Source organism: Sinocyclocheilus anshuiensis, unplaced genomic scaffold (genome assembly GCF_001515605.1).
Source record: "Sinocyclocheilus anshuiensis isolate Anshui unplaced genomic scaffold, SAMN03320099.WGS_v1.1 scaffold1115, whole genome shotgun sequence".
Taxonomy (NCBI): Eukaryota; Metazoa; Chordata; class Actinopteri; order Cypriniformes; family Cyprinidae; genus Sinocyclocheilus; species Sinocyclocheilus anshuiensis.
Genome location: NW_015547735.1, coordinates 672,405 through 683,883, shown reverse-complemented (window position 1 = coordinate 683,883; position 11,479 = coordinate 672,405). Strand labels below are relative to the sequence as shown.

The window sequence follows — 11,479 nt, the reverse complement described above, 5'->3', positions numbered from 1 at the left end:
GGAAAATGTGACGTTACGTGACACATTGTTTACAAGCCATTATATTGGCATCTTTGCACGACTGAAACACAGATTGAGCGTTTACATGAGACAGGATACAGATTGTAAAGTTGTACTCTTTCTTTTAACTTACCTTCAGATGTTTAGTCATGTTTATTTTGTGCTATAACTAGTAATAAAGCGGAGGAGATGATCAGTTCACTGAGGCGCTACAGCGATCTGTCACTCCTAAACGGCACCAAAACGGCATTTATTGTTTCGATACTGCAATACAACAGACAGAATTTGAAATCTGAGACTTTGTTTCATATTAAAAGTACCAAAGCACAATGCTTATAGAGATTATATTGGATGGGAGGTGCGCTTCAATGCTCCGTCCATTAACTGAAAACAGGCTAGACTAATCGATTCTTGGGATTTAGGAATTGATATCGTTCCGTAAAAATGAGAATCGATTAATATCGAAATATAGATATTTTTTGCCCAGCCCTAATTATAATCATGTCCATAAGCTTTTTGTGAAATTTGGAGAAACTCATGAATCTGTTGTTTTAGCTCTTCATATTTAAGGAGAGAACTATAGTTTCCAAAGTCGGTCATCATTGCTTGTTATGATTTTCAAGTGTGTAGAGTTTAGTAGACGCTACATGATCCCACTAATATCACACACTGCTGAATTATCCCTAGCAATAATTTTGATCCAACAATGAAATGTCTGTTGTCTGCTGTTATGTCCCCAGCAGCGCCAAAATCAATCCTAGTGTTTGTTAAAGCACCTAGTGATGTTAATAAAGACGTCTAAGAATGTCTAAAGCAATGCATGCCCCTCGTGCTCATAATATGAAAATATAAACTACACAAAACAAGCAAAAATATCTGCCAGTGGGGCAAGAAAAATAATCTTGTTTAGCTTTGAATTAAGATGATTTTTCTTACTCCATTGGCAGATATTTTTGTTTGTTTTAAGCAAAAATGAAAACAATTTTGATAATGTTTTTAGAAAACAAGACTTAATATCTTAAATCATTTTACTTGTACAGTAAATGAATCTTGAATCATGAATGTTTGGATATTTATACTAGAAAACAAGACCGTTTTTGCAGTGTATTATGAGAAGCAAAATGTTGAATTGGGATTTTATCTTCTGCAGGAAGTGTGCATTGGTGTTTCTGATCTGCTCACGTTTTGCTTGGGTTTTGAGTCTTTTTGGATTCATGCGACGGATCCACAATGTTCAGCGATGCAGCTTTCCAGAGTCTCCTGCTGGCAGCGATCTGTCTCGTCAGCCGGGCCGTCCCACATGAGAGACATGGAGAAGATAAAGCCTCAGCGAAGGACAGATCACTGGATTCAGACTCATGGAGCCCAAGGTCCTCTGGAGACTCTCAGGTCTCTCTGACGCCTCCTGCTGGAGATCTGCTTCAGATCAACTCTTCTGAGGAGGACAGAAGACTGACTCCTGCAGCTGGATCCGGACCGAGCTTCAGCTCCAGACTGCTGGATGCCACGGACACCTGGACAGAAGCAGATCGTCTGAGGACAGGCGAGTCAATGATGCAAAAAATGATTTCTTACTTCATATAAATATCTAAACATTCTTGAATCAAGATGCATTTACTGTGCAAGTAAAATGACTTAAGATATGTGACCCTGGAGCACAAATCCAGTCATAAGGGTCGAAATTGAAATGTGTACACAATGTATTGTTGGCTATTGCTACAAATATACCCCAGCGACTTAAGACTGCTTTTGTGCTCCAGGGACACATATTAAGTCTTGTTTTCAAAAATAAAATAAAATTACTAAAATTTTGTTAGTTTTTGCTTAAAACAAGCGAAAATATCTGCCAATGGAGTAAGAAAAATAATCTTAATTCAAAGCCAAACAATATTATTTTTCTTACTCCACATCCATTGCTGAGACACTGATGCAATGCTGCATTTCTACAAACCTGATGAAGAAACAAACTCATAACCCTAACCCTAAACTCATTCTGACGGCACCCATTCACTGACACTTGTTACCATTCAAAAGAATCCCACTGACTTCAGGCTGATGGAACCGAAAGTGCTAAAATGCTTGTGTTTGGGTTTTGGCCTACAAATACGTCATGCCTTTACACACACGACATGTGCTGTTTAAAAACATCAACTTTAACCTCTGATATAGAATGTTTATATTCTGTGAACGATTTAAAAGTCGTGCAGTTATACAAGCGCTCTGATTGGTCCAGCAGGTGATGACATCACACAGGCTCTGGTGGTCTCTGAGGCCGTTCACTTACCAGCGTCAAAACCAAAGACAGACATGGACGATCCCAAAATTAAAGGTTTGTAAAAGCAAGTGTTCCTTAAGTCATTTTACTTGTACAGTAAATGCATCTTGATTCAAGAATGTTTAGATATTTATACTAGAAAACAAGAAATACTGAGTAAGAGAATCATATGCGCTTCATGGAAAACAAGCCAAAGGAACATTATATTCCTCAGATGTCGCTCTGCTTCCGTCATTAAATGATTTTAGACACGAAACACAGAGTGTTTGTAATAATGTGCAGCAGATCAGATCATTTGATGAGAAACACTGGAGTTCATATTATTCAGATTAGGGTTATTATCATTAATTAAAACTACAAAACAAGTATTACTTGATATGCAATAAACATGTACTAAAATAATATAAAATATATATATAAAAAAGAACTAGTTGTCAAGGCAGCAATCTTTTTAGTTTAAGCTGAAGTACTAAAAAAAACAAACTAAAACTAAACACTGAAACTTGCACAAACAAAAGTACCAAAACTTTAAAATTAGAACAGAAAACAAAGAAAAAAAATCCAATTCAAAACAGTGTTGAGAAACTATATTTATTTATTATTGAATTATATTTAATATTTTAAACTAACTGAGACTTGTAATAACACTTTGTTAGTTTTGATTGCTCCTATTGTCCTCATTTGGATAAAAGCATCTGCTAAATTACTAAATGTAAATGTATTATAGTTAACAATTAATATTCTGAATTAGTTTTTATTTGAACATTTTCCACTTTAATTATAGTTAACATTTTAATAACGAAGTTGTGTTTTTGTCATTTTTATTAGTTTTTCATCTTTTTTTAAATACATAGTTTTAATACATTTTTTATTTCAGTATTATTATTTAAGTACATCAAGTTAACCTAAGTAAAAATTATCAATCTTGTCCTAGCCGACATAAAAGTTTAAGTTTTTTATTTTATCTCATGTAATCAAAATGTGCTTTAATGGTTATAGTTTCAGTTTTACATTAACTATAATAACCCTGATTTAAAACTATAAGAGTATATCAATAAAACTAAATTAGCACAGATGCAGATTTGGTTATTTATCATTTTTTATTAAGTTTAACTTGACGTACTAAAATAAATAAAACTGAAATAAAAAATGAATAAAAAAACTACAGTATATAGACAAATTAATAAAAATGACAAAAACACACATAAAATAAGTAAAAGTTATTTAACTGTTACTAGTAATAAAATAAACTTCAACTGAAATAAAATACAATATTTAAACATTATTTAATTTAAAACTAAATTATTTTTAAAAATGTAAACTTATTTTATTTCAGTTACGGTTATCTTCAAATACAATATTTCTCATGTTCATTTAGTTTAACTTGATGTACTTAAACAACTAAAACTTAAGCTAAACTATAGACAGTTAAAGAAAAAACTAATAAAAATCACAAAATGTCACAAAAAAATACTAAAACTTAAAAAAATGTATATGAAAAAAAAATGTAATTTAAAATATAAATGAAACCTATAGTAAGACTGCAGGGGTTTTCTGAGAATCTGAGAAGTGATTCCGATATTTCTTGTAAATCAGTGCATTTTCCTTCTCCAGAGGCAGTGAGCGTCTTGCCCTCGTCTCAAGACGTCGGCACTGAGGCCACCATGTCCTCCGAAGACCTTCCTCTGATTTTCGAGCCGTTGGAGGCCGGAGCATCATCTGAACCGTCTGTTGCCATGACGCCAGCGGCCGTAACCGCGGGAGACGCAGAGCTGGAGCGGATGGTGTCCATGGATACAGATCTCACTTCCTCTGATGTCCGTCTCTCAGGAACGCTGGAGACGTCTGGAGCGAGAGAGCCAATCACAGAGTCCCATCTGGCAGAGGAGCATTATGGGACGACACAACGTGAGAATATATAACAGCAGTGATGATGCAGCTTCACTCTGGTTCTCTACGCTATTTTGATGCTTTGGATTATTGCAGAAAAGGAGCTCTGTGACCCATGAAAGTGTATGGTTCTTCACAAATTATAGGAATAGTTCAATAAAAATGAAAATGTGCTCACCCTCAGATTTGGAGAAATGTAGCATTGCATCAGTGTCTCACTGCAGTGAATGGGTGCCGTCAGAATGTATAGAATGTTTATATTCTGTGAACGATTTAAAAGTCGTGCAGTTATACAAGCGCTCTGATTGGTCCAGCAGGTGATGACATCACACAGGCTCTGGTGGTCTCTGAGGCCGTTCACTTACCAGCGTCAAAACCAAAGACAGACATGGACGATCCCAAAATTAAAGGTTTGTAAAAGCAAGTGTTCAAGGCGAGACACTGCAGGTGAATAGGGTAAAAAAAATAACTAATAGTTATCTCCTTACTTACGCAGTTGACTGAATTGCAAACATTATTTTTTTTGTATTACAAGTTTTCTAAAATGTTAGGTTTAAATATGCAAATGATGCATTATTTAATTAAATATGCACTAATTTGCATACATTTCTAGTACAAAAATCTAAACACTGGATGAAGTCAGTTTCAAAATTCTTGTTTAATTTTTTTTTACATATTAGAGTCAAATGTTTTCACAGAGTGATCTCATTTTTGTCTCTCCATAATTCAGAAAATGCTTAGAACAGACAATTTTGGGGGAATAAAGTGTTGTATATAATCAGGCAAATTATATATGAACAAAACCCTCTGTAAAAACCTTCAGGATACGGACAGGAATGAAAATGAAAAGGTGTGTGTAAGTGCTACAGAAGTGGAGATTTATGGCTCGGTGTAAATATGTATTGTAATTGAAATCTATTGACACAATACTGCACAAAATAATTCTCTTACTTAGTATTAAATGATTTAAGATATTAAGTCTTGTTTTCTAAAAAAAAAAAAAAAAATCACAATTTTGTTAGTTTTTGCTTAAAACAAGCAAAAATATCTGCCAATGGAGTAAGAAAGTAATCTTAATTCAAAGCTAAACAAGATTATTTTTCTTGCCTCATTGGCAGATATTGTTGCTTGTTTTAAGGAATGTTGATTTATTTTTTTACAGAAAACAAGACACAATATCTTAATTCATTTTTCTTGTACACTCTTAAAAATAAAGGTGTTTAAAGGTTTTTCACAGCGATGCTATAGAAGAACCATTCAGTCAAAGGTTCTTTAGAGAACCATGTCTTTTTTACCTTTTTATAATCTGAAGAACCTTCAAAGAAGCTTTTGTGAAACAGAAAGGTTCTAAAGGTTCTTTATGGAACCATTTAGACAAAAAAACGTTCTTCTATGGCATCACTGTGAAGCAGCTTTATTTTTAAGAGTGTTCAGTAAATTCATCTTGATTCAACATATTTATACTAGAAAACAAGACAAAAATACTAAGTAAGAGAATCGTTTTCTGCATTGAAATAGATAAAGTGCTGTAAAAGAAACACTTAACAGTGTCTTTCGGATGTTTTCTTTCCACTACAGTCTGAAAAAAACACTTGATGAAAAACCAAAAATCCCAAAATCTCAAACTTGACAGGTGCATGAAAAACAGTGTTTTTGCCCGCAGTGTCTCCCCTTACAGCAGCGGTGCTTCACTCTTAAAACTAAAGGTGAAGAACCTTTTTTTTTTTGTCTAAATGGTTCCATAAAGAACCTTTAACATCTGAAGAACCTTTCTGCTTCACAAAAGCTTATTTGAAGGTTCTTCAGATTATAAAAAGGTAAGAAAGAGACGGTTCTTTGACTGAATGGTTCTTTGTGGAACCAAAAATGTGAAGAAGCCTTTGCACTTTTACAGGTAGTTTGAACTGAAATGTGTGTTGGCAGTGTGTGTACACAACCACCCTATAATGATAAAAATCCACCCAGTGTTTTTTTAAAATCTGTTTAAATCTTTACCCCTTTCTCAACTCGAGCCGATCTCAGATGCCTGTCTGTGTGACGTCACACAGACAGGCCCCTCCCACGATAGTTTGATTGACAGCAGTGTTTCAGAACAGACTGGACTGGCGTCTTACCTTAGCTCCGCCCCTGAGTGAGCTGTCATCAGTCCGCCATTGTTTCACCGCTGGAGAAGATGTAGAAAAGAATGACTCCTAAGCCATTGAGGTGTTCTGTTGTTGGATGTAATAATGAACAGCAGTCGTCATTTACTCCCGACATCTGAGCCGCTGAAGACGCAGAGGATTACATTGTTTCTGAAGAGAATGCGTCCCCCGATCTACATAAATGCGTCTATGTTCGCGCGAATCATTCGTGATCCAGCCTTATCTACAGAAGTGAGTGTAAGGTTTTGTAATGAATCGCCTTTCCTAATAATGTGCTAATTATCAAGTTTCATGATGAATGTGGCTAAAGTAAACAGTCTCTAGGAGAGCAGCTGGAAGAGAGGGGCAGGGTCAGTAGAGCTCATTAACATTTAAAGTGACATGCTACAAAACGGCTTGCTCTGAAACGAGCTGTTTTTGACAGGGTAAAAAAGGTGTTTTTACACTACCATTGAGAAATTTTAACCAAACTATGTTACAGACTTTTCATTAAGACCCTAAAGAATCATATCAACTTGTGGAAAATGGGCATCCGATGACCCCTTTAAGCACGTTTCTTTTTAAGAGTGTGTGGTGTCTGATGCACTGCGAGCTGAACGTCTCTGTCTTACAGACGAGCCCGATGAAGAGGACGAGGAGATGGACTCTGAGGAGGAGGAGGAGAGTGAAGAGGACCTGACAGAGAGCACCATAGCACCCCACAGAAGTCCGCCGTATGGCCTGATCCCTCCTCCTCCCGTCTGGGTGCAGCAGAACCAGGGCCTGGGTGAGAACCAGCTTATGATCATCTCATCTGTCATCAGCATTAATAAAGAGAGCTCATTATCTGTCTGTTGTTTGCAGTGCGGAGCTGGGTTGAGCTTATCAGAGAGAAGGTACGACTCGTTTGTTTTCACAACACTGGAGAAGTCACTCCTGCTCACTGAGGCTGCATTTATTTGATCAAAAATACAGTCAAAACTGGGAAATAATAATTTAAATTTTTGTAATTTAAAACAGCTGTTTTCTATGTGAATATATATTAAAATGTAATTTATTTCTGTGATGCGCAGCTGTATTTTCAGCATCATTACTCCAGTCTTCAGTGTCACATGATCTTCAGAAATCATTTAATATGCTGATTTGCTGCTCAACAAACTTTTCTGATTATTATTATTTTTGTGAAATGACATGCTACCATTCAAAAGTTTCGGGTAAGTAAGATTTAAAACAGAAATTAATGCTTTTATTCATCAAGTACGCATTAAATGTATCAAAAGTGACAGTTAAGACATTTATAATGTTACAAAAGATATCTATTGATCACAGAAATACATTACAGTTTAACAGATATTCACATAGAAAACAGATGTTTTAGATTATAATAATATTTCACAATTTTTACAGTATTTTTGATCAAATAAATGCAGTCCAGGTGAGCAGAAGAGACTCTTTCAGAAAGACTGAAGCTCTCCGCTGGTCTCTCGTAGGCTGGTTATGTGTCGGGGATGTTGGCTCCGGTCGGGGTTGGAATAGCTGGAGCTCTTCTGCTGTTCGGCGCTCTGTACAGCATCAGAGTGATCCATCGCAAGAGGAGGAACAGCTTCAAACACCAGAGGAGGAAGGTAACGTAAGCGTAATGTCAGAATCATGATCGTCAAACACTCCAGTTCTGACTCTTTTCTACCATATGTGACCCTGGAGCACAAAACCAGTCATAAGGGATTATGCTGAATAAATAAGCTCTCCATTGATGTGTGGTTTGTTAAGATAGTACAATATTTGGCTGAGATACAACTATTTGAAAATCTGGAATCTGAGGGTGCAAAAAAATCTAAATATTGAGAAAATCATGTTTAAAGTTGTCCAAATGAAGTTCTTAGCAATGCATATTACTAATCAATAATTAAGTTTTGATATATTTACAGTAGGAAATGTACAAAATATCTTCATGGAACATGATCTTTACTTAATATCCTAATGATTTTTGGCATAAAAGAGAAATGTATAATTTTGACCCACACAATGTATTGTTGGCTATTGCTACAAATATACCCCAGCGACTTAACACTGCTTTTGTGCTGCAGGGTCACATATGAGCTCCTAAAAGCTTCAGTAGATTCATCTTTCATGCATTACCTGTTAACCTTGTGATTTGTGTTGAATGTTGATGATTTCCAGCCTCCCAGAGAAGTGCTCAGCGGTCCAGATAACACCATGCTGCTGGCAGACAGTTCAGAAGACGAGTTCTGACGAGAATCATCTGTGGATCAGTCAGATTTCACACAAATACTGATGAGAAACACGAATGAATGAATGAAATCGCAATATGCTTTTTTCTTCAACTGCATCCACACTCTTTTGAGAAACTGAGAAAATGAACATTTTAATTAAGTGTTATTTTAGTATCTTTGAGATGCTATTGTAAGTTGTATTCATATTTTTAATCACTTTTTATTTCTATATTTTCTGTTTTCTTGTAGTCTAATCTTGTAGTCATTTTGCTATTGTTTTGTCATTTTTAGTATTTTTGTTATACATATTCATAGTCCATACAGTTTTTATTTTTATCAAGTAACTAAATTAAAATGAGAAATTTTATCTTGGCAACTAGCTGAAATAAAAAGTTTTTATGTAACAAAAATGTGTTTTTTAATGGTTTTAATGTTTGTATGTTTTTTTAGTTTTGTCATGGTTTTAATTTTAGTTTCAGTTTTAGTTAACTATAATAACCTGTCTTAAATAAAGCATCTTGGGTGAATATTAATATGTTCATTAACTCAAAACAGTTCATTGCCAATTATTCCACTTGTACAACCACATATGTGTTGATTTCAAGTTTTGGTCCATAAAATATATAGAATTACTTTCTACCACTGAAGTATCTGCTGTAAGATGCCATCATCAGTTCAGAAACATTTGCTATCAAACATTAATAACACCTGAAACATCTGTCAGAATCTAGTATTAAACAGTGATATAATAATAGTGCTTTCATTCATCACAGCTCACCTGCAAACTCAAGACCCACAATGCTTTACGATTTCAGCAAGAAATGCTGCTTTAGAACAATATCTATAAAACAAAACATCATCAGGCATATCATCATTTCATTTAGAAAATATTAAATTGTTACATATTAAAACGAATCCTCTAAATTAAAGCACTCATGCAACACAAGATGAAAGATCGGCACACGTTTAAATTTCTGAGATCAGCATTAAAACAGTTTATAAACTCTTTGATCTAATGTGGAAATGTTGTACATACAGTATATAGGATGTTTTGACTGTAAATATGATGTTGTTATGACAATCTTCTATATGAACTCGTTTCATGTGCCTATACGTGACGTGTTTGTGCATCATTTGATGATGGAAAACTGATCAGAATCATAAATTCACTGCAGGCTTCTTATGGTGTTTTGTCAAAGTGAAGAATAGACTTTGAAGAACACGTGAAGAATCACAGCACACCACTGTAAATACACAAAAATAAAATATCTAATCACGTACTTTTGCAGTGCCGTATTTTTCTGTTACATAATATTATTGATTGATTGATTGATTGATTGATTGATTGATTGATAATTGTTGTACTTTTTAGGGGATTCTTCCCCGCCTTGTTACACTTGGTGTTCCTGATCAAAAATGACTGTTTTCTTTTAGTTAGCTCAGGTTTTGTGCTTCTTTCTGGAGCTGGTTGATCGTAGGCTTCATTGATCTGAACTCATGTTTGTTTATATAATATGCAGCAAGCCTAATGAATAAATAGAAAACATATTCTTAAATATGCCAATACAGTGATCATTAGTATCTTTATGAGCAGTCATCTCGATGGCAAAAAGTGTCCCGAAAGACCTGAATTTACCCTATTCACACATCTTTACTAATCATTTATTAATCATTCTTTCATGTTTTTGCAGTAGCCAATCTAAAGTGGAAACTATTCATCATTTGTAAATGTTTATAGATGATTACTAATTTTGTGTCTTTATGGGCACTGGACTTATGTAACAAGGTTTGTGTAAAGGGTGGCTGGTTAAGTTTAGCTATAAAGACATCACAGATTGTAATTTTGGTGCAAAAAAGTTTTTTATTGCCTCAACACTCACATTAGTATACTACCCTTCAGTATATCATTAAACAGGATATTCCTTGAATCATAAATAAACAGAAAAACAAATATTTTTAAAATAAAATACTTAATTTATCAAAACAACGTAATATAAACAGATTGTACCGTGTTCCCTTATAATAATCAAATTGACCCCTGTACACTGTTGACCCTTTAACCAATCCTTAAACCTACCTATACCACCAAACCAGTCCCTAACCTACCCGTATCACTCCTCAATAGCAGCAAAAGTGTTGTGCATTAACACAAGCTTTTAATCACTTTATAACATCTGTTAAAATCATTTGTAGATTTTCAATAAGTGCTTGATCATATGGAATTGAAAGTTTAATGTTAAATGGATACCTGGACAATTTTCAATCTGGTTTACGACCGCATCATTAGTTATTATGCCGCCTGCAGTTGGAATCAGCTTCCAGAAGAGATCAGACGTGCTAAAACATTAGTCACATTTAAATGCAGACTCAAAACTCATCTGTTTAGCTGTGCATTTACTGAATGAGCAGTGTGCTACGTCCCAACTGATTGCACTATATTTTATATACAGCAAGCACACAACGGCACGAGTAGAAATACACAAAGTCCTTTTAATAATAAATCCACAGGCAGGAGAAACGCAGGAGACAAACACAATATCAACACCAACACCGGAACTAAAGCAAAACACAGGGCTTAAATACTAGAAAAGGTAATTAGGGAGAACTGAAACAAGTGTGTAGCTAATAAATAAAAAACCATGGAAACTATAGACAAGGGAACTCGGAAATGTGGAGACAGAAACAGAACATAACTGTGACACCAATAAATCAATAAATAAAAGAACGGCTTTTATTGTCACTGTATATACAGTCAACTAGCTATTATAAGCTCAGCAATAAGCACCAATAAAAACTTTTGTTTTTAATCCTCTTTTTGGGAAGTATATGCTTTTAGTTAATTTATTAAAACTTTAATAATTATCTACATATTATCATTGTTATATTATTATTATTCCCCATTATCGTTATCAGTGATTGCGTCAGTTACAGTTTCCTTGGCGGTGATTGGTGGATCT

General features: G+C 34.7%; 1 protein-coding gene across 2 annotated transcripts in view; it reads left to right on the top strand.

Annotated features, from left to right (window-relative positions):
• Positions 1-8,709, top strand: part of LOC107704373 (uncharacterized protein C14orf37 homolog) — an 11,364-nt gene extending 2,655 nt beyond the window's left edge. Inside the window, exons 2-8 of one of the 2 annotated variants that reach the window (XM_016507283.1) lie at positions 1,151-1,543; positions 3,890-4,183; positions 4,483-4,575; positions 6,923-7,075; positions 7,153-7,184; positions 7,779-7,913; positions 8,470-8,709. In XM_016507283.1, coding sequence (XP_016362769.1) covers positions 1,231-1,543; positions 3,890-4,183; positions 4,483-4,575; positions 6,923-7,075; positions 7,153-7,184; positions 7,779-7,913; positions 8,470-8,541 — 1,092 coding nt within the window. In that variant the 5' untranslated portion in view covers positions 1,151-1,230 and the 3' untranslated portion in view covers positions 8,542-8,709. Of the gene's footprint in view, positions 1-1,150; positions 1,544-3,889; positions 4,184-4,479; positions 4,576-6,922; positions 7,076-7,152; positions 7,185-7,778; positions 7,914-8,469 lie in introns of both variants that reach the window. The other variant, XM_016507282.1, reaches the window with a different exon arrangement.
• The last annotated feature ends 2,770 nt before the right edge of the window (positions 8,710-11,479 follow it).